The 26,299-nt window shown below is 40.5% G+C and overlaps 1 protein-coding gene across 7 annotated transcripts in view; it reads left to right on the forward strand.

Moving 5' to 3' along the window:
* PDE10A (phosphodiesterase 10A) overlaps positions 1-26,299 on the forward strand; it is a 475,244-nt gene that overhangs the window by 345,506 nt on the left and 103,439 nt on the right. For all 7 annotated transcript variants that reach the window (XM_074333806.2, XM_074333807.2, XM_074333805.2 and 4 more), the window contains one exon: positions 24,730-24,758. In XM_074333806.2, coding sequence (XP_074189907.1) covers positions 24,730-24,758 — 29 coding nt within the window. The remainder of the gene's footprint in view (positions 1-24,729; positions 24,759-26,299) is intronic.

Consider the following 26,299-nt stretch of genomic DNA (forward strand, 5'->3'; position numbering starts at 1 on the left):
CTGAGCGCTCCGACGGCCGCTGTGCAGTGGGGGCCCCCTGACTGGCCTGCAGGTGGCCGAGGAGGAGGGGCTCCTCTGTTGGAGGTTTCGTGATTTCACCAGGAATGCCTTCAGTGAAGTTGGGAATGCGTTCTATTAACACATGCATAAACACTTGCTGCCTGCTCTGGCTTTTAAATGGCACTGACACCGATGTGAAAATGTGCTAGTCTATACGTTCTTACACACCCCTGTGAAATACTAGCTTCATGATACATTACAGGAATTCACTAAATATTGTCTACCCTCATTTCTAATTCTGTTTTCAAGACCCTTACCATTTCAGTAAGAAAGATTTTTTTTATTTGATCCCAGTGACACATTTTTGTCATTTTAATTTGTGTTCTGCTCCATTCCCATAATTTGCGGGTTTGAATAGAAATGTGGTGTGTAGAAGACAGTGTCTTCCAGCAGCATCACAGTGTTCAGGAAAAATATTTCAGTGCAGGCTTTGGAATCAGACTACTCTAAGTTTACATTTGGGGTCTAGTGCTTAGTACTTGGCATGTGTCAATGCACCTGTCACTTGTTTGTTCCTGTGACCGCGGAGTGATGCTCTGCTGTGTGGAAGACTTCCGTCATCCACTGATCTGCTAAAGCACATTCAGCTATTTCAGTTTGGGGTAGTTATGAATAATATTAATGCTCTTTTAAATAACGCCCTAAAGTGAGAAATTTCATGGGAAATGCTGGGTTATAATTTACTATAATTTACTAGAGTATTTTTATGTGTGCACTAATGTTGTCTTATGTTTTTATCTCTTTGATGAGATTTGAATCTCATCTCTTTGATGTAGATCTATGCGTCTTCTGAGTCCATTTGAGGCCTATAAGATGTGTTCACACAAGTGAAAGTGTCATCTATTTCCTACTTACCACTTAGCTTCAATGAAATATATTTTATTTGCTAGTTTTTAAATTCTAAGAAGGAATCATTTGGTGACAGAGCTCTCCATGCACTGACTGAGCTGCCAGTATCTTGTGCAATGTTTGACATAATGGGCTACATTAAATACTCATTTAATGAATAAAAGATTGAATGAGTGAATAAATAATTGAAAAGCACTCTAATGCCTGTCATGAGATTAATGTTGATTCATGGTATGATAGTGATATAAGGTTGCATTTCTTAGCATATTATGTTAAAAATATAGTTCTTTATATTAATTGGAAACTGTTGTTTACCACAGAAAATGAGCCATTTTTGTATCAAAGGACACGTTGTCCAAAGGTCGTTGTTGTTGTATTTTTCTGTGGCCCTGTGGCTGTCAACAGGGTAAAGGAATAATGATGTATATCATTTAAAGTGAAATGTTATTTGTGATTATTCTAAATACTTTTTCAGTTGGTAGGGTTTTCCCCTAATGATTTTATTTGAATAAACGATGGAGATGCGTGCGAGCTCCTAGGAAGCCACAGAGCTCTCCTGTTAACCTCAGTCTTTCATCCACTAATGCAAATTGCTTTTGGGAATGTGAAAGTCACTTGCAATTTGTTCTTGCACTCTTAACATGTGAGGTGGTGTTAGATGCTAAGTGCTTTTCTATTTTTCTATTGTCTTCAGAAGTACTGCTGTTGAGTAAGGTGTTATGTGTGATTGTAGTAGAAGGTTCTTTGATCTGGTCAATAAAAACGAGAGAGAGAGAGAGAGAGAGCCTTTTTTTGATGTGTGTACGTCTTAGGAATAATGTAACTCAAACTTAAGTCATCGGTAATTTGAATCTATTCAGGAGCTTTATATCGTGCTTTGAATATCAGGGTTAGAAGAGAGAAGTGGCGTGGTTATAGATGATTACCGTCAGAAAAGAAATTTAACATTTCAGTATTCAGACAGTTTGCTGCAATTCTGCTTCTCTGGACTGCTTGTCACATTAGAATGTCATGTATTCACTTTGCCATTCTTGCTTTGTGCGTGTGCTTCTTGGGATAGTAAACCGAATTGGAAAGAATTAATTTGACTGCACTGTATGCTGTGGGGAGTATATTTAGAAAAACTCACTAGGGACACCTTTTGGTTGTTACTTTATAAATTGTTTCTGGAGAAGTTCACGAATTACATTCAACCTGAGCACTAGTGTAATCATTGTGTGATTCCAGTCTTCTTTCGTCGTAAGACCACGTAGGGGGACTTGGAGTCCAGACTCGGGAAGTCTCAGCTGTTACTTCCCGAGCAGCAGCGCACAGCCCAGTGCTTCAGGGACCACGCATCCCCCGTCTTCAGGGCGTGTGACCGGTGACGCCATCTACACCTCCGTGGTGCGTGTGGTCTTTATCCCTGCATTCATTCATCTGTTGGCTCATTCTTTCACTCCTGTGTTCACCACATGCCAGCCAAACACGTTGTAAGTAAATCAGACGTACGGCCAGGATGTATGGACGGCGTGTGGCCAAGCGGCCCGTGTGACCGGCGGCCCAGCAGTGGTAGCTGGAAAGCTGAGGTGTGCTACCTTCTGCAGTTTATCATCATTTGAAACTGTATTTATTCTTTTCTGATTTTCTTAGCAAACAAAACTATACAGGAGAACTCTCCACATTCTAATTATGGTACATGTTCTAATGCAACCTAGGTTTGGAACTGCATATTGACTAATGGAATGAAATTTGTGTAGAGAAAGCACAGGCTTTTTTTCAGTTCAGCCTATTCACTTATAAAGTCAAGTACTGAAATTAGTTTCATGATATTATCCTTACTTTTTGACTGGCACAGTTGAATTGTTTTATTCTTAATTAAATGCTGGGGTTGATTTATTTATTTAACGGAGGCTAAATTAGCTCTGCCCAAGAGCAACCCAATTTCTTTTACTAAGTCATTTTTTAAAAAATGGAAGCAGAATAGTATTTACATTTGTAAGGTGAGTAGGGAGGGTGACTTAAACCAAAACTGAGGATTCACATTTACCCACGTTTTCATTTATACACATGAGTAATTCATGATTTACTGGACGTGTAATTACTTTACAGCAACAGACATGTTGAACCTATTTCAAATAGTGATTTTTGATTCAAAAACATCTCTTTAATCTGAATTTTAGAAACGGAAAATTTTGAAGATGGGAGGAATATAGGTTGAGCACATATTTTTATGGGGGTGGATATCACAGTTCAGTCCTGGACATGCTAAGTTTGAGATGTTTAGTGAGGTAGGCATACGAATGTAGTCAGGTCGGCAGTTGGGTGTTTGCAGCTGCAGTTCAGAAGGTGGTTAGGATGGAAGATACACGTTTGGGAATCCTGAGCTGCTATGAGATAGGACAGTTAAGTTGGGGAACTCATCCTAGAAAAAGTGCTACACACCTCATTGCTGAATATCCCTACGGTCACCTTCCAAGTACTCCCCTTAGGAAGCTATGCACTGATGCCAGCACCTAACCCACCCTTCGAAGCAATTTGGGAACTCTTTTTCTGGAATGGTCATCAGAGCTGTCGTCGTATTACCTGTGATGTCCTGAGTGTCATCAAAATGTGTTCCTTCCAATATTTCCTTTATCTTTGGGTAAAGAAAGAAGTCACTGGGGGCCAGATCAGGTGAGTAGGGAGGGTGTTCCAATACAGTGATTTGTTTACTGGCTAAAAACTCCCTCACAGACAGTGCCATGTGAGCTGGTGCATTGTCGTGATGCAAGAGCCATGAATTGTTGGTGAAAAGTTCAGGTCGTCTAACTTTTTCACGCAGCCTTTTCAGCACTTCCAAATAGTCAACTTAGTTAACTGTCCAGTTCGTACAAATGCATAATGAACAATCCTTCTGCTATCAAAAAAGGTTAGTAATATCTTTGCAACTAGTTTGTGAACTTAATCATCAGACCTTGTAGACATGCACTGCACGAGATCACCAAGAGGAAAGTGGAGGTAGAGGCCCGCCAGCTGGGCCCAGTAGGGTTTGGGGAAAGGAATTAGCTAGGGCAACATGTGTCCAATGAGCCGTGAGGAGAATGGAGAGCGCGTGGTGTCCTGGGAGCCACGGGCAGGAAACCTGTGGGACGGAGTGAGTACTGGTGTCAGAGGGTGCTGGTGACTCAAGGAAGATGAGGACCCAGGGTGGTCATTAACTGTAGCAGGCTGGAGTGTGAGTGAGTTGGCCAAGCACAGTATTGGTGGAGTGCTGGGTTGCTGGGGATGGGTTTAAAGGGTGATGGAGGAGGTGGCTTGGAGATGAAGCACGTTCACAAGTCTTATGGTTTGTTGTAAAGGAGAGGAGCCGGGGAGGGGTATCCGGAGGGCGAGGGCTTTGTTTTTTGTTTGTTCTTAACACAGGTGAAGTAAGAGATTATAGGTGATTGGAGTGTTTCAGTAGAGAGGAAACATTGTTGACACCTGAGAGGGGAGGTTGCTGGAGCATGTCTTTGACTAGATGAGAGGACAGGCCACAGCACACACGCCGAGGAGTTGGCCGTGGCTTGGAGCAAGGATGGTGCAGTCATCATAACGGGAGGAAAACCAGCGTATTGCTGCAGGTGGTCGCAGGTAGACCTATGTGGTGGAAGATTGGGGGGCGTCCTGGATACCGTCAATGTAAAATGGCGTGCTGGGGGAAGAGGTTTTAGAAGTTTGAGAAAAGAGCAGAAGGGGGGGGGGGGTCCGTTAGGACTATGGATGTTCGTATCTATAGTATGATGGTTTGGCACAGAAGAGGCTCCCTTGAGGATTGAATTTCATTTTAAGTTGAATTGATACCAGTCAGCTTGACTGTGTATTTTCTCCAGCCAAGTTCAGTTACAGCTGCAAAGCAAATAGTTGAATGTAAGCAGGTTGTGGTTTTGCCACGTGATGTGTCGGTAACTGGGCATGTAGTGAGGAAAGGGTCACACTCGTGTGGACTTGCAGCTGGGTGAATGAGGACAGAAGGAGACCCTGAGGACGTGACTGAGTGTGTCGATATAGGCAGGGCTCTTGTTCAGCTCATTAACACGACTGTGGCCATACCTACCGATACCAATAGATTGAAATAATACTGCAAAACAGTGGCTGCTCTGCACTCGCAGAATGTCCTCCTGCCACCTCCACCTCTGCTGTGGGACATGCCTACCCCACCTGTCACGGGTGACATTTCTTGGGAAGTCAGCTCAGAGATGGAGATGAGTGTGGAGGAAGTTCATCAGTGAATTCATGGGATGAGCACCTGTGGAAAGGAGGCTGAGGGAATGGAATGGAAATGGCCAGAAAGGGGGCGGATTGTTAGAGGGAGATGCTAAGCATTAGTTCTGCATGGCTCCGCTGGCCCTGTGTGTAGTTATGAAGCTGTGGGGGGCCCTTCAGGAACGTCCTGAGTGGGCCCAGGCGTCTGGGTGGTTGTATCCCCACGTCACGCTGGAGTGGCTGTGGCCATGAGTGAGGGGCTCCTTCAGCTGGCACAGCCCTGGTGGAGAGCTGGGTTTGTGCCGACAGTATCCCAGCCACTGGGGAGTGAGCTCTCCATTAGTCACGCGGATCTGGGTGACACGTCACACCGTCCACTATAGAAGCCATGTGCAAAAAGGTCACTAGCATGGTTCCAAATCTACGTTTTAGCCAATCTTTAAGACACCATCGCTTGCCAAGTTTTGGTGTAATATCAACGAAGAACAAGTGTCCAGAATAGCTGTTTAAAAGAACTGCTCCCTCTTCTAGCTACTTACCTCTGTGAAGTCAGACCGTGTTCTTATACTTCAACCAAATGAATGCAGACGCAGGTTAGAGAGTCCAGCTTTCTCTATTAAGACAGACTTTTACAAGGTTTGTAAAAATACAGAACAGTACCCCACTACTCAGTAAATTTTTTTTGTTTTGGAAAGTAGTTATTTTTCGTAAAAATATATATGCCTGTTATATGTAACAGGTTTGTTACTACTACTTGAAATCAATAAATACATATTTAAAGTTCTTCAGTTTTTATTTAAATTATAGAAAACATCAATACTCATAACACATATAAATAAAAGCCTTCTGGGCTCTCACTAACTTTTGAGAGTGTAAAGAACTATGAGATAAAAAAAATTTGAGAGCTACTTCAGTGTAAGACTCTTCTCGATATCCTGTGGCTCGCTTTTAATGGAAGACTAAAATCTTTTTTAGAAATTATGGTCTAAAAAGAGAATTCTCAATGCTCTCTGTACTTTGTGCAGTAGAATTTTTCCTAATATGCACATTTATTTCTTCAATTCTGTTATATATTAACATCTTACTGTTTTCCAATAGGGACGTGCTGTGTCTGTACTATTGTGCTGATACTGTGTGTTTTGTTAATTAAAAGCCAGATCAATACATCGTGACATTTTTATTTGATCAAATTCATTAACATTCCCATCTTGACTGATGTATTTGGATTTGACATATTAGAAGCAATTCTGAAAGGTGTGTAAATAGGTGAAGGGAGAAGTGATGTACTTTTAAAAAGCATAGTTTAGTAGCTCTAGCATTTGTTTTCATGAAACATGAAGACAGTCACTATATAATCATTGTACAATTAATATCAGTCACATGACCAGAAGTGTTGTATATTCACCTGCTGCCTTATGAAAAGGTTCTAGTCTGTAAAATAGTAATACGCTTTTCAAAATGAATGTTCAATAAATGACCTGCCTCTCCTGCAGTTTTTTTTCTAATTTTTAAAATTGTTATAAAAGCACATATATCATAAAATTTACCATCTTAGCCATTTTTAAGTGTACAGTTCATTAGTACTAAATACATTCGTAATGTGTTACCCTCACCACCATCCAGAGGTCTTTTCATCTTGTTAAACTGAAACTTTATATCCGTTACGTAACAGGTGACTCTCCCTCCCACTGGCCCCTCCTTCCTAGCAGTCACCATTCCACTTTCTGTTGCTATGACTTTGATTACTCTAAGTCCCCATATAAATGGAATCGTACAGTGTTTGTTTTGTGATTGGCTTCTTTAGCTCAGCATGATGTCCTCAGGGTTCATCCATGTTGTGACCTGTCCAAATCTCCTCCCTTTTTAAGGCTGCATAATATTCCATTGTTTGTATGTACCACATTTTGCTTATCCATCCAACCATCCATGTTGGGTTGCTTCCATGTTTTAGCTACTGTGAATAAGGCTGCTATGAACATGGGCGGACAAATATCTGTTCAAGCCCCTGCTTCACATCTTTTGGGAATATACCCAGAAGTGCAATTGCTGGATCCTTCAGTAAGTCTAGTTTTTGTTGAGGAACACTGTTCTGTTTTCCACAGCAGCAGCAGCACTTACATTTCCACCAGCAGTTCACATCCTTGCTAACACTAATTTTCTTTTTTTCTTTTTTCTTTTTTTTTTTTTATAATAGTGATCCTAATGGGTGTGAGGTGATATCTCCTTGTGGTTTTGATTTATATTTTCCAAATACTTAGCAATGTTGAGCATCTCTTCATGTGCTTATTGGCCATTTGTTTATGTTCTTCGGAGAAATGTCTGTTCAAGCCTTTTGCCTATTTTTAAGTTGGGTTGTTTTTGTTGTTGTGTTAGGAGTTATCTGTATATTCTGGATATTAATACCTTATCAGATATGTGATTTACAAATATATTCTCCAGTTCTGTGGGTTGCCTTTTTACTCTTTTGATAATACCTTTTGATGCACACATGTAAACATTTTTCATGAAGTTCATTTTTTTCTATTTTTTCTTGTTGCCTGTGACTTTGCTGTCATAGCCAAGAAATTGTTGTCAAATCTAATGTCACAAAGCTTTTGCCCTATGTTTTATTTTAAGAGTTTTATAGTTTGGTTCTTATATTTAGATCTTTGATCCATTTTAAGTTAATTTTTCTGTATGGTGTTGGGTAAGATTTTAGCTTCATTCTTTTGTATGTGAATATCCAGTGTTTCCAACACCATTTTTTGAAAAGATGGTCCGTTCTCCTTTGACTAGTCTCATCACCTTTGTCAAAAAATCGTTTGAGCATATATGCCAAAGTTTATTTCTGGGCTCTCTATTTTATCCTACTAATGTATATATCTGTCTTTAGGTCAGTACCAAACTGATTTGTTTATTGTTGTTTTGTAGTAAATTTTCAAACCTGGAAGTGTGAGTTCTCCAGCTTTGTTCTTCGTTTTGAAGATTGTTTTGGTTATTTGGGGGTCCCTTGAGATTCCACATGAATTTTAGGATAAGGTTTTCTATATATGCAAAATTTGTGTTGAGGATTTTGATAGGGATTGCATTGAATCTATAAATAACTTTGGGTAGTATTGCCATCCTTACATCACTGTCTTCCAACCCATGAACTTGGGGTGTGTTTCCATTTATTTATGTCTTATTTAATTTCTTTCGTCAATGTTTTTGTAATTTTCATTGTGTAAGTCTTTCACTTCTTTGGTTAATCCCTAAGTATTTTATTATTTTTGAAGCTATTGTAAGTTGAATTGTTTTCTTAATTTCCTTTGTGGATCGTTCATTGTCAGTGTATAGAAATGCAACTGATTTTTGTGTGCTGGTATTGTATCTTGCCACTTTGTTAAATTCATTTACTTTGTTGAATTGATTTATTTAGTTGAATTAATTCTAACAGTTTTGTTTGTGTGCAATCTTTAGGGGTTTTTACATATGAGATCCTATAATCTACGAACATTTATCTTTTAACTACTTCTTTCCAATTTGGATGCCTTTTATTTATTTTTCTTGCCTAATAACACTGACTAGAACTTCCTGTACTGTGTGTTGAGTAGATGTGTTAGAAGTGGGCACCTTTACCTTTTTCCTGATCTTGGAGGAAAAGCTTCTCTCTTTTTTTTTTTTTTGTCCTGGCACCATACATAGTTATTAAATTATTATTGAATATATTCTCTAGCCTGTATTTTATTTACATCCCTGTGATTATTTCTATAACTACCTATTTATACTTCTTAATCCCTTCACCTATTTTACCCAGCCCCCCCAACCACCCTCCATTCGATCTGGCAGCCATCAGTTTGTTCTCTGTATCTATGAGTTTGTTTCTATTTTGTTTATTTGTTTACTTTGTTTCTGTTTTGTTTGTTCATTTATTTCCTTCCACTTATACATGAGATCATATGGTATTTGTCTCTCTCTGATTTATTTCACTTAGCATAATACCTTCTATGTCCATCCATGTTGTCACAAATGGTACAATTTCATTCTTTTTATGGCCAAGTAATATTGTATAGATGTACCACATCTCCTTTATTCAGTCGTCTATTGATGGGCACTTAGGTTGCTTCCATATCTGGGCTATAGTAAATAATGCTGCAGTGAACTTACGGGTGCATGTATGTTTTCAAGTTAGTGTTTTGGATTTCTGTGGATAAATATCCAGAAGTAGAACTGTTGGGTCATAAGGTAATTCTATTTTTAATTTTTTGAGGAACATCCATATTGTTTTCCATAGTGGCTGCACCAATTTGAAATCCCACGAACACTGCACAAGGGTTCGCTTTTCTCCACATTCTCACCAACACTTGTTTGTTGATTTACTGATGATGCCCTTCTCATAGGAGTGAGGTGGTATGTCATTGTGGTTTTAATTTGCATTTCTTTGATGATTAGTGAGGTTGAGCATTTTTTATGTCTATTGACCATCTGTATGTCTTCTTTGGAGAAATGTTTATTTAGGTCCTGTGCCCATTTTTATAATTGGAATGTGTGTGTGTGTGTGTGTTTTGAGTTGTATGAGTTCTTTATAAACTTTGGATAGTAATTCCTCATTGGATGTATTAGTTTCAAATATCTTCTCCAAATCAGTAAGTTGTCTTTTCTCTTTGCTGATGGTTTCCTTTGCTGTGCAAAAATGTTTTGGTTTGATGCAATCCTGTCTGTCTGTCTGTCTGTCTGTCTGTCTGTCAGTCAGTCTGTCTGTCTGTCTGTCTGTCTGTCTGTCTGTCTGTCTATCTATCTATCTATCTATCTATCTATCTATCTATCTATCTATCTTTAGTTTCCTTTATTTCTCTTGCCCGAGGAGATAGATCAGGAAAAGTATTATTAAGAGCAATGTCCAAGAGTTTGTTGCCTATATTTTCTTCTAGGAGTTTTATGATTTTGGGTTTTAAATTTAAATCTTTAATCCATTTTGAGTTTATTCTTGTATATGGTGTAAGAAGGTGGTCCAGTTTCTTTTTCTGGTTTTGCATGTATCTGTCCAGTTTCCCCAACACCATTTATTGAATAGAGTGTCTTTACCCCACTGGTATATTCTTGCCTCCTTTGTCATAAACTCATTGACTGTATAGATCTGGGGATATCTGAGATCTCTATTCTGTTCCATTGATTGCGTGTCTGTATTTACTCCAGTGTCATGCTGTTTTGATTACTATGGCCTTGTAGCATAGTTTGATATCAGGTAGCATGATACCTCCAACTTTGTTCTTCTTTCTCAAAATTACTGTGGCTATTTTGGGTCTTGCATGATTCCATATAAATTTTAGGATTATTTGTTCTAGTTCTGTGAAAAATGCCATTGGTATTTTGATAGGGATTGCATTGAATCTATATATTGCTTTGGGTAGTGTGGACATTTTTACGATGTTAATTCTTCCTATCCATGAGTGCAGTATATGCTTCCATTTATTTGTATCTTCTTCAGTTTCTTTCTTTAATGTCTTACAATTTTCCAAATACGAGTACAGGTCTTTTACCTCCTTGGTTAAATTTATTCCTAGGTATTTCATTTTATTTTTTGATGCAATTGTAAATGGGATTGTTTTCCCAATTTCTCTTTCTGATAGTTTGTTGTTAGCATATAAAATGCAAGTGATTTCTGAATATTAATTTTGTATCCTGCTATTTTACTGAATTCATTTATCAGCTCTAATAGTTTTTTGGTGGCATCTTTGGGGTTCTCTATTTATAGTATCATGTCATCTGCAAACAACGACAGTTTTGCTTCTTCCTTTCCAAGTTGGATGCCTTTAGTTTCTTCTTCTTGTCTGACTGCTGTGGCGAGGACTTCCAGTGCTGTGCTGAGTGAAAGTGGTGAGAGTGGGCAGCCTTGTCTTGTTCCTGATCTTAAGCAAAATGCTCTTAGCTTTTCATTGTTGAGTATGATGTTAGCTGTGGGTTTGTCATATATGGCCTTTATTACGTTGAGGTATGTTCCCTCTATTCCCACTTTGCTGAAAGTTTTTATCATAAATAGATGCTGGATTTTGTCAAAATGGCTTTTCTGCGTCTGTCGATACGATCATAGGATTTTTATCTTTCATTTTGTTTATGTGGCATATCACGTTCATTGATTTGTGGATATTGAATCAACCTTTCATCGCAGGAATAAATCCCACTTGATCATGGTGTATGATTTTTTTAATGTTTTGCTGAATTCAGTTTGCTAATATTTTGTTGAGAATTTTTGCATTTATGTTCATCAGGGATATTGGCTTATAATTTTCTTATTTTGTAATATCTTTGTCTGATTTTGGAATCAGGGTGATGGTGGCCTTGTAAAATGAGCTTGGGAGCCTTCCCTCCTCTTGAATTTTTGGAAAAGTCTGAGAAAGATAGATGTTAATTCTTGTTTGAATGTTTGGTAAAAATTCCTGTGAAGTCATGACGTCCAGGACTTTGTTGGGAGTTTTTAGATTACTGATTCGATTTCCTTTGTAGTAATCAGTCTGTCAGATTTTCTGTTTCTTCTTGATTCAGTCTTGGAAGAGTAGATGTTTCTAGGAATTTATTCATTTCTTCTAAATTGCCAATTTGTTGGCATCTGATTGCTCGTGGTATTTTTTTTTCTTTTGTATTTCTGTGGTGTCAGTTGTCACTTCTCTTTCATTTCTGATTTTGTTTATTTGTGTCCTCTTTTTTGCTTGACAAATCTGAATAAAGGATTATCAATTTTTTTTTTCCCCAAAAACAAGCTCTTGGTCTCATTGATCTTTTCTATTGTTTTTTCAGACTGTATTTTGTGTATTTCTGCTCTGAAAATTATTATTCCTTCCTTTTACTTACTTTGGGCTTTGCTTGCTGTTCTTTTTCTAGTTCCTTTATTATAAGGGTAGATTGTTTGAGATTTTTCTTGTTTTTTTTGTGTTGCTGTGAATTTCCCTCTTAGGACTGCTTTCGCTATGTTCCATAGATTTTGGGTTGTTATGTTTTCATTTTCATTGTCTCAAGGTATCTTTTGATTTCTTCCGTGATCTCATTGTTGACCTCTTCATTGTTCAGTAGCAGCATGTTATTTAGCCTCCATGTGTTTGTGTGTTTTTCACTTTTTTTCATGTAATTGATTTCTAGTTTCATACTGTTGTGGTCAGAGAAGATGCTTGATGTGATTTCAGTCTTCTTAAGTTTATTGAGACTAGTTTTGTGGCCTAACATGTGGTCTATCTTGGAAAATGTTTCCTGTGCACTTGAAAAGACTGTATATTCTGCTGCTTGGGGATGAAATTCTCTAAAAATATCAGTTAAATCCATCTGGTCTAATGTGTCATTTGAGGCCACTGTTTCCTTGTTGATTTTCTCCCTGGAAGCTGTGTCCTCTGATGCCAGTGGGGTGTTAAAGTCCCCTACTAAGACTGTTACTGTTGATCTCTGCCTTTATGTCCATCCATATTTGTTTCATATATTTAGGTGCTCCCTTATTGGCTGCATATATGTTTGTAAGGGTTATATCCTCTTGTTGGATTGATCCCTTTGTCTTTGTGAAATGTCTTTCTATTATAGCCTTTGTTTTAAAGTCTGATACAAGTATTACCACTCCAACTTTTTTTTCGTTTCCATTTGTATGAAATATCTTTTTCATCCCTTTACTTCCAGTCTTTGTTTGTCTTTTGATCTGATGTGGGTCTTTTATAGACAGCATAGGTATTGTATGGCTTTTGTTTTCTTATCCGTTCAGCCACCCTGTTTCTTTTGATTGGAGCATTTAATCTATTTACATTTAAAGTGATTATTGATAAGTACATAGTTATTGCCATTTTATTATTCATGTTTATGTTCTTTTTCCCCCTTATTCTTCTTTGAAAAGTCCCTTTAAAATTTTTTGTCGTACTGGTATTGTGGTGAACTCCTTTAGCTTTTTCTTTGTCTGGGAAGCTTTTCATATTTCCTTCAACTTTAAATGATAGCCGTTCTGTGTAGAATAGTCTTAGTTGTAGGTCCTTGCTTTTCATCACTTTGAATATTTTGTGCCAGTCCCTTCTGGCCTGCAAAGTTTCTGTTAAGAAAGCAGCTGACAGTCTTATGGGAGCTTCCTTGTAGGCAACTAACTGTTTTTCTCTGGCTGCTTTTAAGATTCACTTTTTGTCTTTAACTTTCGCCATTTTAATTATGATGCGTCTTGGTGTGGGCCTGTTTGGGTTCATCGTCTTTGTGACTCTGTGCTTCCTGGGCTTCTTTGTCGATTTCCTTTGCCAGGTTAGGGAAGTTTTCATTCATTATTTCTTCAAATAGGTTCTCAATCCCTTGCTTTCTCTCTCCTTTTGATACCCCTATGATGCACATATTATTACACTTGATTTTGTCCCAGACGTCTCTTAAACTATCCTCATTTTTCAAATTTGTTTTTCTTTTTGCTGTTCTGATTGGATGTTTTCTGCTGTCTTATCTTCCAAATTGCTGATTCAGTTCTCTTCTTCATCTAGTCTTCTCTTTACTCGTTCTAAGTGTATTCTTCATTTCGGTTGTTGTATTCCTCATTTATGACTGGTACTTTTTTAATGGTTTCTATGTCCTTTTTATGCTTGCTATCTCTGTTGAATTTCCCACTAAGTTCCTTGAGCATCCTTATAACCAGTGTTTCCAACTCTGTATCTGGTAAATTGATTGTCTCCATTTTGTTTAGTTCTTTTTCTGGAGTTTTCTCCTATTCTTTCATCTGGGCATGTTTGTTTGTCTCCTCATTTTGGCTGCCTCTCTGTGTTTGTTTCTTTATATTAGGTAGATGTGTTACATCTCCCAGTCTTAGAGTTACAACATCCCAGAGTCATAACACTTGAATTTATACTAGCTTAACTTTAGTAACATACAAAAACTCTGCTTCTTTAAGCTCTATCTCTTCCCCTTTTAGTTTTTTATGTCGTAAAAGTACATCTTTAAACATTGTGTGCCTTCAAACATAAATTAATAATTCTTTTACATGTATTAGTCTCTTAAATTATGTAGAAAACAAAATGAGGGTTACAAACCAAAGTTGCAATAATGCTGACTTATAGACTAATAATGTTTTTAAAATATATTAGTCTCTTAAAGCATATGTATATCATGTAGATAACAAAAAAGGTGGCATTGCAAACTTCTGTTAAAATAATACTATGTTTTATAATTGCACATCAATTTATTTTTACTGAGATCTTTATTTTCTTCAAATAGCCTTGAGTTACTATCTGGTTTCTTTCATTTCTACTTGTCGGACTCCCTTTAATGTTTGTTTCTTGCAGGTCAGGACTAATAGTGATGAAATCCCTCAGCTTTTGTTTATCTGGTTGACATTTTTTTATTTTAGGATTTTGTATATGTTGGTGTACTGCCTTCTGGCCTCCAGTTTTCTCTGATGAGAAATCTGTTGATTATTTTACTGAGGAATCTGTTTATTATTTTATTGTATACAATGAGTTGCTTCTTCCTGCTTTCAAGATTCTTTCTTTGTCTTTTGAAAGTTTTATTATAATGCATCTTATGTGTGTTTTTTGAATATATATTACTTGGAATTTGTTAAGCTTCTTGGATGTCTTATATACATGTCTTTCATTAAGTTTGGGAGGTGTTCTGCTACTAATTCTTTAAAGATTGTCTCGACACCTTGCTCTTTTCTTTTGAGACTTGCACAATGCATGTGTTGGTCCATTTAATGTTGTCCTGCAGGTCACTTAGGCTGTGTTCACTTTGACCCTGTTTAAGCCAGATTTTGAAAGTCTTTGTCGACAGATCTTCCATCAGTTATCTTTTAGGGATAGTTTTCATTATTTATTTTTTCCTTTGAATGAGCTATACTTCACTTTTAGTTTGTAGTTTGTATGCCTTGTGATTTTTGTTCTTTAAAATTGGATATTTGAATGTAATAGGTAACCTCAAATCAGATTTGCCCCCTTCTCCAGGTTTTGAAGTTTTTTGTTTTTGTTTTTTTGATTATTGTAAGCTGTCTCTGTGTCTAGGATCAGCCTAAGATGTAAACTTGAAGTGTCCTTAGGTTTTCTAAGCCTGTGTCTTTCCCTATGCACACACGGTATGTGTAGTTGCTTTTGAAGTCTTCAGGGTCTTTAATTGCTGGCTCCCAGAGGTGAGTAATGAAGGGTTTGTAAAAATAGGACTGGCCCGTTAAGTCCTCTGGATGTCTACTTAGCCCTAAGGGAGAGCCTTGAAACAATTGGGGGAAGTGCAAATACAATGGCACCTACTTCTTTGTCTGCACCTCGATGTCAGGAACAGCAGTCAGTGGTCAGAATAGATCCCCAGTATTTGGAAGACATGGCCTTTTTTTCCCACCCTGACTCCTACGAGCTGTGTGCAGGCTGCCCTAGGAACAGGTGCGTGATGCTGCCATGTGGCTGCGGTGGAGGGTAGGTGGCTGCCACTGTCTGTGCGGTGGCGTTGACTGAAATTAATTACAGTTGACCATCCAAGCTTTGCCCGGAAGTTGTAGGCCTTCAATAGACTCCAGAGTTCCCAAATAGTTCCAGCAGACAGATTCTGACAGTGCAGTTGTTATCTAGGCAGAGAGACTAATTCCTGGTGCTTCCCGCGCTCCACCATCTTCCCAGAATCCTCCCTCCCCTCACCTAATTTTGTAATATGGTGTGTTTTCTCCCATTGGATTGTATTTCCTTGTTTTATTAGATACTGAAAGTTTTACCAACCTTCTCATTCATTAAATATCCTTTGACACAATAAAATGAAGTAACATCAGTTGTATTAATATATTCTGAATTTTATCCATACTGATAATTTTTTTTTGTTTTCAAAGACTATTTATAATAAAACTAGAATTTTAATGTTTTGTACCTAATATTATTCCATTCGTATATACAGAGGGTGCCAAAGAATGTATACACATTTTTAGAAAGGAAGAAACTGTATTAAAATTGTAATAATATATACTGATAAAAAAAAGAATACAAATCATGTGTATACATTTTTTTGGCACCTCCAGTATATCTATCTATCTATCTCTATCTATCTATCTATCTATCTATCTATCTATCTATCTATCTATCTATCTATGTATCTATCTATCAATCAAACTATATGTCAGTTAATTTTGAAAGATAAAAGTAGTGCTGGGTTTTACTTAAGTGAGCTCTTCCCTATGGTTAAAATTCTGATGTTTGGACCTTCTGTGAAACATTTATTTATTTTTTTGATTTTACATAATTATGAAATATTTTTAAAATGCAGGTGCAGGTTCATACAAATTACATAAATACTTACTGAACTTTCACATAAGGTGGTGAGAACCCAAAATTTTACAAAATGACAAAGCTAATGACAAATGAAAATAAAGCGACCAGTCGTGTGCTGGAGTGGCATCAAGTGGCTCAGTCAGTGGATATTTTCAGGAATTTTATGAATTGATATCAAAGTTGGTAGCTTGAAATCAACCGTGAGGAAGTATTTATACTACAGAAGTCAGCATATGCTACAAATGAGAGTGTTGGTGCTGTTTCTCTTGGGAGGCTGATAAACGTTTAGTAACACAGCACTTACTTATTCCTGTCATGGTCTGTATCAAACTACCAATGTGAGGTCACCAGACTTACGAGATATGCAGTAGCACAGCATTACGTAGTGTTTGTGTCATCCACATAAACAGACACAACCTCTTGAGCACGTGTAATAGAAAATAAAATAGAGAATGATTGGGTTTTCAGTGTTTGTTACCTTTAAATATGATTTATTTGATTTTAAGTTTATGTAATTACATTTTTAGTAATGGCTGTTTTAACAGCCAGCTCACTCAATTCCTGAACGTGTAATAATTGGCTCTCTCAAGCCTGGGCAAGCTGGTTTCCGCACACACGTTGTGGGTGTATTTATAGCACAGAGATTGGAAAACGCTACAAATCAGAGCATGCTTTCCCAAGGGAGTAATTTGTTAAACATTTGCCAGCCTATCCCCGGAGATAAACCCTACAACCACTGGGAGGTCCTCCTAAAATCAGCAAACTTTTTAGGTGGTCGGGAGTCCTGGGTCTTTGCCGCCAAAGTAACATACAAATGACTGCATCTGGATCCCCGACTACAAAGCAGGTGGCGTACTTCTGGAGGTCTCGGAGGAGCATATTCTATACCTGAGGACATACTCTGTCCTGTGTGCTGGATGACACACACGTCTGGGCTTTGACTGGGACCCAGAGCACGCTTGGCCTGCGTGCCAGATCCCGGCTGTGACGCCAGTGACTGCCTCTGGGGCCATGTGATCTGAGATGTATCAGTGACAGGGAGATACGTTACACACGGGGTGGGGACGGCATACTGGTCCCAAGGTGACGCACTGGGCGCCTCTCGCTGTGCTCTCACCTTACACTGATGGTCCGCGGGCCAGTTCAGCAGCCACACCTGCTTCCTCAAGGACAGCCTGAGGGGCAGGGGCGTTTTCCTCCCAGTGTGCGAGTGGTTGAAAACAGCTCTTCAACACTTCAGCGCCACTTGTGCTTATTGCCTAATGTTTATATTCAAGGTTTATTTACAGTGTTTGCTCCTGTATGGCATTGAAAAAATGTAATGACTGTTAGAGTTTGGGGTCACTGCCTTGGTGTGTGCTGGCCATTAGCAGTTTTACCAGAACAAATGTCAACACACTTGTTCCAGCCGAAACTATGACACGTGGAAAAGTTGTTCAACGCTGAGTATTGCAGCACCACTTGTTTGTTGCCCAGTATCCACATAGAAGAGCTCCAGTGAGGACGACGTGCTGATGTCAGACACATCTGATGAAAATGAGGACTGTGGCCACGTGTACAGATTCGTTCATTAGAAGGCGAGAGTGCAGTTCTGCAGCTGTTAATTCAGCCTTTATGTCTGCAGCTGAGCCGTTCACCACTCACTCCTACTGGGGAATGTGCCAGCGCTGGTGGAGCGTTTCCTGCAGCTGGCGCTCGGTGGTGCCCAGCACGCAGCACTGCGCTGCTTGCTCCACTGTATACGTGTTTCTCTAGTCAACACGGTGATGGCAACTTACCCTGCAGCCCGCAGTTTTGACATTTCTGGTTTGAAAAGTCGTAAAAACAATATTGGGCTTTTAAAGAGTGCACAATGTGTACAGTTAAAATACGCAGGTCCTTTTTCTTGATACACTGAGTGACTGGTCTCACAATCACCTTGTAGCTTAGCCAGTGCCAGTCCTGCTTGGACTTGTTCTGTTGCGCAGGACAGCCGAAGGCGGAGTGGGACAGCCAAGCGGGTGGTGTTCTATCGTAGTGTTGTTTCTTATTTACAGTCTCACCCTGTTTCTTTGGAGTAGATTCCTACCTTCCGTGAGTCGCAGAGTCTTCTGCTAGGGCCGTTTTAACTTTTTCAGTATCTTTAGACATAGATAGTGCAGTTGTAGGTGGAGAAAATGAGCTTACTTAGCTCCCCTTTTGAAAGCCAATGATTTATTCTTAAATATAAGAAAATGTATTATAAATAAATTATTTTAGCATAAAACAATTAAAGTATTAAATGTAAATAACAATAGTTTCAGATAAAGTATACTTTTTATATTTCTGTGTGGGTGCAAAGAAAGCTTGGGGCACCCAGTAACTATTGACTGGATGGGAATGTGGTCGCAGACACTGTAGCATATCTGAGAACAGCCAGTAAAAGCTGTGGGAGTATTGAGAGCATGTGTCGTCTCTGGTAACTCGCATACTATGTTCTGAACCTGTGACATTAGAACAGATTAGAGAGTGTTAGAATACCGAGATGCACTCCACGAACTGTGATGCTATCAGGTAGCCTCTGAAATCTGGTGTGATTGTGCGAAAGTGAGAAATAGGCAAATGGCATCTTAGTATAGTTATGACACCGCGTTTTCCCTCTGAAGCCTCTGCCATCCTTGCTGGTCTATGGCTGTTTTCAGGCTTGCCCCCTCGTGGTTACAGGATGGCCCCACCACCAGCAAGGGCCAGGGGCTCCTTTGTCTGTGGTTCTCTTGAAGCCATGGAATTGGAGTCCGTCTCTTCAGTCTGATTGGGCTGAGACATTTATTCACTATCTGGCACATGTTAGATGTTGAATAAATACTTGTGGATTGAATTGTGATCAGAAGACAGATGTCTGTCTCTCAACAAGCTGCACAGCTGTGCCAGAATGCCAGGAATGGCTGGAGGAGGCTGAATGGAGCCCTGCGAGCTCCTGAGAGACGGAAGTATATAAAAAGGACGGCTGGTTTATTGATTTAGTGGGAAATAAGAATTTCCCACAATGAGAAGACAGTCGTGCTCCGTTTAGGAATGTTGGAATTCCCGCAGGGCAAAGTGGCTGGTGGGCGTGAAGGATGGGGGTGCAGTGATGTCTTCCCAGTGTGGGGACCGGGGGACAAGTCCTCCCTCTGTCTTCTGCTCGGTCTCTTCTCTCTGGACCTGGTGTCGATATGTGACTTTGTGGATTGCTCTCCTTACCTTCAGAAGACGCACCAAAAGCTAAGGACAGATCCATGGAAGATTTAGTGAAAAGGACTGTATGTTAAACTTCAAGGAAATGGTCAATCAATTTAAAAAGTAGAAATTGTTCAAAACACATACTCTGAACATAGAGTAATAAAGCTGGAAAGTTTCAGCGCGGTCCCTACTGGAGTTTCAAATTGAGGTCATATAAAAATTGCAGCTTAGAATTTGGAATGCAAAATGTACTTTTAAAACTTAATTCCTATTATGGGCATTGAATCACCACCTCTCTTCTTTATTTTGATGTCTCTTTTATGAAGTTAATCAAAGCTTTTCATTTTATTCTTTATTTTACGTGTAGCATTAAAATGCCTATCATAATAACTTTCAATGCAGTGTTATTAATATCAGACCCTAGCTGTTTCTGAATAGCAGTGTAACAGAACAACTTTTGAAACACTCTGCCTGTGTAAAGCAAGTGGCGGTGCAGTGTCCTGACACCAGAGCCACCCCGTCCGGTCCTGCCGAGCTCACGGTCGAGGACGAGCACGTCTCCTACTAACACAGCTCGTTCCTAGTAAGCAGTGAAGGCCCATCACCCACCAATTCCTGCCTGACTCCGGTTACCGAGACCTGCGTTCTCCTGACTTTTCATCTCGTGCAGTTTTCAGATAGTTTCCGTCGTTCTTTTTTCATTGTTTGACTTTGCATTTTTTATGCTGATTGATTTTGCTTATATTATTTCTCTTCCGTCTTATCAAAGGGGCTGCTTTTGTGGTTCTGAGGACACCAGTGAAGTGCGTTCTCTTTCTCCCCAGTTAGGGGACGCCAGGACATCCTGGTTCCACCTCAGAGTGCAGGGTTTGCTCTCCAGGTCCTGACGGAGCTAAGCAAAGGTGTGGGGCCGTACCGCCCAGCCACGTATTGGCATGAGCAGCACAGAGGAGCGGGCCAGACATTAGTGGGAGGCACTTGGGAAGACCCAGGAGGAGCAGCAGGGACCCAGTGACTCTGCCAGGCTGCCCACAGATGGGGGTCTCCCGCACTTGGGCCTGCTCACCTGCACGACAGTGACGTGAGCCTCCACCTGTGCAGGCTGTATGCCGGTGTCTGGTAACAGCAGGGAAACCATCCGGGCGTTTAAGTTGTAAGTTATTGCAGTTTATTGTGATTGTGACAATTTAGACATATGAAGAGAACATCACATCGTCTCATCACCAAGATACTAACACACACATTTACTTATGTATAAAATATGTATGAACATACAGTTTTTAACTTCAGACTTGTGAGATGACATGATATACTGCGAAAAAAATAATTTATAATTGCAACCAATTTGTGTGTGTTTGTCTAATTAATAAAATGTGTGTGTATTTATATACACATGTAGATTAAATACATATTCTTTTAGCTAATGTTGACTCATATAGTGGTTCTGATTTTCCCTTATTTTTAACTTAACCAAATCCTATTAAATTACAAATACAAACATTCGTCATTATTTTTAGCAGCTGCATTTTTGGGTCATGTTGTATTTTTATTGTAAGCCTTCTCAAATCTTTTTAGTAGGAAGGTATGAAAAATCGACGAAGTATGAAAATACTTAAGGATTATAAGCAGCAACCCAAATCCTTTTCACCTCTTTTCTTTAATGCTTGATGTTAAATGTATCTTCTTAGGGCTCCTGTAACTAAGAAATGTATTTCGTTTACTCTTAAGTTTTTCGTCTTCGTAGTTTGCTTTACTTTTGTCTATAATTTTTATGGATCAAATTGTAAGAAAATGTAATAATCCCTTATTGTTTGTAAAGTATATGAGTTTTAGTGGAATTTTCCCCTTGATTTCTAGGATCTTACTTCAGAATAAAGAAGAATAAAGCAGCCACAGAACTTTTTAAAATCAGCCCATATACTATAAATTCCTTTAAGTTCTAGATATAAATTTGGATTCATTCATTCCTGAAATCCCACTTCATATAAAAGAAATACCCAAAGTGATCACAAAAAGAAAAGTACAGATCTATGCACACTTGTAAATATTTATACATTTTTCAATATTAAGTACTTACAATGAAAGTCATACTTAGTAGGAAATCCTCCAGGGGATTGTTTTTTTCTTCACATGAGTTGTTCTTTCTAAAGCTTTTTAAATATATTAAAATGATGTTTAGATTGAAGATGCTTTCTTCTTTTTTAATCAATTTCTGTTTACTAAGATAGATATTCCATAATAATTTCTGAATTTTTAAAAAATTGTCTTTTTGTATTCATCCCACTAGAATGTAAGCTTCCTGAAAACAGGGATAAGTGCCCGGCACAAAATGGATTTTAGTAGGTATTTGAATAAACAAGTGTTTGCAGAACCTCCATGCCACATACAGTTAGTGCCTGCTTTTGTGAAAGTTTTGTTGGAAATTAGATGCTCATGAATGGCACAAAATCTGGTATCCATGGCAGTTTCCTTCTTCGCCGTGACCCCTACCCTTTCGTTTTAAAGCGAGCTTCATTGTTGAACCACGTGAAATACCCACAGTTGGGTCATGAGTGCGTGTGTGGGGGGGTGGACAGGCACCCCGGGCCCTGAGATCTTAGAAGGGCACACTGTGCGTCATGGGTCCTTCACTTGGAGCCCTACGTGGTCTGCAAGGCGTCAGGACCTTCTTCTCCGTTACTTTGAACATGTCTTTGTAGAAAGAAATTGGTTTTACTGTCCAGTTATATTGTTAGGATGTTGTTTGACTGCAGACTTTCAAGGTGGCAAAGAAGTCACCTTTTCCACAAGAGACTCCCGGTTTGGGCTGCAAACCCTCGTTCACGGTCTCAGCCCCTGGGTGTCTCACCTCTAAACTCTTCAACATGCTTAAATTTTCCTTGGGCAAGGGTGTTCTGCGGAGAATTCCACATATAGGAAATAGGAAGCAGGGTTGCCTTCTCTGGGCAGATTTCACTGTGCTCATTAATCTCCTCGGCTGAAACACCGTGTTCCCTCAGTGACGCGGACTTGACACTCATTTAAGAAAAATTGTGTGACTTCTTGAGTTGGAGGAAGAGATAGAGGACGCATTTCTAAATCAGTGCCTAAATGTGGTGAAAAATCCAGAAATCAGCTTATAGGTAAATTTTTTTTTTAAGTACTTTAATCTGCCCATAAAGAAAAAAAGGTGGTTTTTATAAACACATACCAGTAGAGTATCTTATGCACACTGAGGTTTGTGAAATAATAAGCAAAACTGAAAGAAAAAGCAAAAGGAGTATTTATTTACGATGTCTGGACATTCTACCTCTCTTTCCTTTGCACTGCCTTTCGCATCGTAGGGATGGTGGGTGGGGAGTGGGGAGTCCCGAGCGCCCCAGCTTGCTGACCCGTCAGTCCCAGTGCCGCGTCCGCTCCGACAGCTGCTGCTTTTCACACGTGCCTTTTAACCCACCTGACTTTTCAGCTGTGCTCGTTGAATGTATTAGATAAAAACTTTAACAAATTAAAAACGTACAAGCCTTTTTAACTTTAGAATCTGTTAATGAATTTGTTTTGATGATTAGATCAAATGGTCTCATCCTCAGAGACCTTTAAGAGGATCAGGGGTTAGGAGTTGAAGAGGAAATGAAACGTTTCTATGATGTAACTTCGGTGTAGAAGATACAATTAGTGTTTTGCCTATAACATGCTTAATCATAGGAATACCAGATGCAGTAATCAAACCATCATAGCATAATTATAAGAAAAACATGTAAGGTAGTGTGTGTTAATAAAAGAATACAAAGCATACGAGTAGGTATTGTTTATTGAACACCCACTATCGGACAGCTGCTGTCCCGACTTGGTGACTTGTAAAGTGTTCCCAGGTAAAGTCAGCGTGCAGCCAGTGTTGGCATACTTTAGGATGGTGCAAAAGTAATTGCGGTTTTTGCATTTATTTTCAACTTTTTAAACTGCAATTACTTTTGCACCAACCTAATAGTTTCTGAAGTATCTGAGGCATGTGACCGATAGAATATTGTTGGAAGACAAACTGGATGGTTGTGTGTATTCATGCATGTGTGTGTCATACGTACACTTCTGTGTGCATACCTCTGTGTGTGTGTGTGTGTGTGTGTGTGGGCATGACTGCAGGTGCACATGTTGGATTCAGGGACAGCTTGGAAGCTACTGGTTGGAATGTGATTTGGGACTAAACTTTGTGTTATTTGTGAAAATGGGTGGTAAGCAATGAACTGGGAAATATTAGAGAAAATAGGAACCAGCAGGCGTCAGTGGTTTAGTTATACGACTATTAAACGAGGAAGGAGAACCACAGCCCTGTCTGAACGTGAGGGGCGTGTTGCTGTCAAATGAGTTAGCCTGCGCTTTGGAGCAGCACTGATTGCACTAGACTTTTGGCTTGTGAAGTGAGCACTGGCGGTGGTAGTTAGACAGGGTCTGATTGCTACGCAAGATGCAGGTAGCGACGACATTAAAGGCTGCTTCCCCCTGACGGGTCTGGAGAGGCCCAGCTGCAGTTGCCCTTCTTCTGGAAGGGCCACATAAACCCACTTCCTCTGGGTCAGAACCAGTGGATCTCAGGTGGCATCTTGGCCACTTTGTCTCTTGTACCCTGTTGGTCACACAAGTGTATTCTGGCCAGGCAGCTGCTCCACAGGGACAGCCCTTCAGAGGGTCTCGCCTGGCCAGGTGTGCCCCACCCGTCTCATTTTACCCCTTAATCGAGCTGACAAGCAGCCACAGCTCCTGGGCCCACCCCACACAGCCGCCCCGCTAGTGGCTGTAAGTTGTGCCTGGGCCAGGGTGCCACACAGGGGCGTGTGTTCTTCCAGCAAATAAGAATGGTGGAATGGACCCTCACAGCGCAAGTCCTATGGTCACTTGAGACGTGTGTGGCCTGTGTCGTTAGAGTATTGCAGATCTTGCACATTTTCTAGGTACGTGTATTTGAATAAACCACAGGGCAACCGTATTTGCAGGCAATCCCACTATGGAAGCTCTTGAGAGGTAATCTTGAAATGACTGTCAAGTTGTGTTATTTCATTTCCCTCCCGAAGGAATATGGACGTCAAGCTCTACATTTGTGACGTTTAACCTTTATTTTACAGACTTTAAAAAACAGATTCTTAGATTTCCTAAGGAGAAGCATGGCAAACGAGTCTTGTAATTTATTGGGAGTGGATGACATGTTCTGTGTTTCAGAACTACTCCAAGTGTCTAATTGTGTCTTTCCCCTTCCTTCTCCCCCCAGATGAATCGGCTCCTAAGGAAATCAGCAGGGTAAGTGACATCACTGTCATGCCTCCGCCCTGTGCGGGAACACAGTCCTGGGTTTTTTCTCAGTGTGCTGACACGTCGCAGTGTTAGGAAGGGAAGGACAGAAACTGGGACCCCACCCCGAAGTATCCCGTCTGAGCGTGGACTCCGGTGTGTAGGGACAGAGGCTGCCAATCAGAGTCCTGAAGACTGAGCACAGCCAACACAGGCGATCTGTCTGTCGCACACGCCTCTGGGGTTTTGTGAATCGGGTGATGACGTAAAACAGTGGAGCGACTGCGTTTTGAGATGGGATTCGTAGCTGCTCTTAGAAAATCATGAGATACGGCCGCACAGACGCAGCGTTCCCTCATGGCAGCTGCCTGCTCTGGCCACACAGCGAGGCCACCGTCCCTGTGGCCCTTCCCCCAGGGGCCCGCATGGGTGCTGCCTGCTGCCTGTGCCCTGCCTTGGAGTTCATGCTCCTTGTCTTGGGGAGAGCAAAAGGTGACGTGTGCGTGCAAGACGTGCGATGCCTCAGGACTTGCAGAAATAGGAAATGGACAGTTTTCATGTCCGAGAGAAATACTTAGCGTTAACTGTAAAAGACTTGGCAGACTTAAAAGCTTATGGGAGACAAGGACGGAAAGCATTTAGCAGACTGGGTTTAATCTACGGAATTCTAATTAACTGCAGATGAGAAAATACCTGTGTGTCCTGTCTACAGACACAGGTGTGAGTGGGGGGTAAATACTGAAAGCGATCAGTCTGATCTGTGCCCGATGCCACCTCAGGTCACTCAGTCTTTCTCAGGAAGCGTCACCGAGGTGCTGTCGGTGTGGTCATGTAACAGGTCCCTTTGCATCCTGACCGTCTGCGGAAAGGAGTCCGCAGTCAGCAGCGTGTTCCCGCACGCTGGGCAGAATTCCCTCGTCCAGCCCAGCCTCGCAGACCCCTGAGGTCTCTGTGGTCTCGGGGTTTATGGGGTCCCCTCACTGCTGACCTCACAGTCAGAGACTTCCCAGGTCTGCCTGCTTTGAGGTGTGTCAAGGGGTGGAGGGTCGGCCTGGAACCTTTGCAGCTGCTGGGAGCAGTGGTAAAGGCTTAAAGTGATGCTTGAGGATAAAAGGGGGGGTTCTCACAAGTGAGCTGGGGCAGCGCTGATCCTGGGGCACTGTGTTGGCAAAGCTGCGGTCTCAGGGCACCGGAGGGGTACCGTGCTGCTCTAAGTCGGGGCAGGAAGAAGGAAATTGCAGCTTACCCATCGGCCTTCCCTTCACAAAGCCAGACTAACCCCGGGGTGTAGGGGACGCCCTGAAAGCCTAGACTTTGTTGCTTTTGGCGGTGGTGGGTAAAGGGCTGCCCAGAAGAGGTGGTTCCAAGCCATCCATGTGTTTTCCCTACATCCTGCCCTGTTGACAACAAATATTGGACTTGGGTTCTGACACATGGCTTATGTCAGTAATTAGCTCCTCAGCAGTTGCTGGAACTCTCCCGGTGCCTCCATGTGCTCACGTGTAAAGATTCTGGTGCCATGGTGTCATCACTGACTCTGCTTTCGCAGC

This window comes from Rhinolophus sinicus, chromosome 2, assembly GCF_057876585.1.
Source record: "Rhinolophus sinicus isolate RSI-liver-muscle chromosome 2, RSI-T2T, whole genome shotgun sequence".
NCBI classification, from domain to species: domain Eukaryota; kingdom Metazoa; phylum Chordata; class Mammalia; order Chiroptera; family Rhinolophidae; genus Rhinolophus; species Rhinolophus sinicus.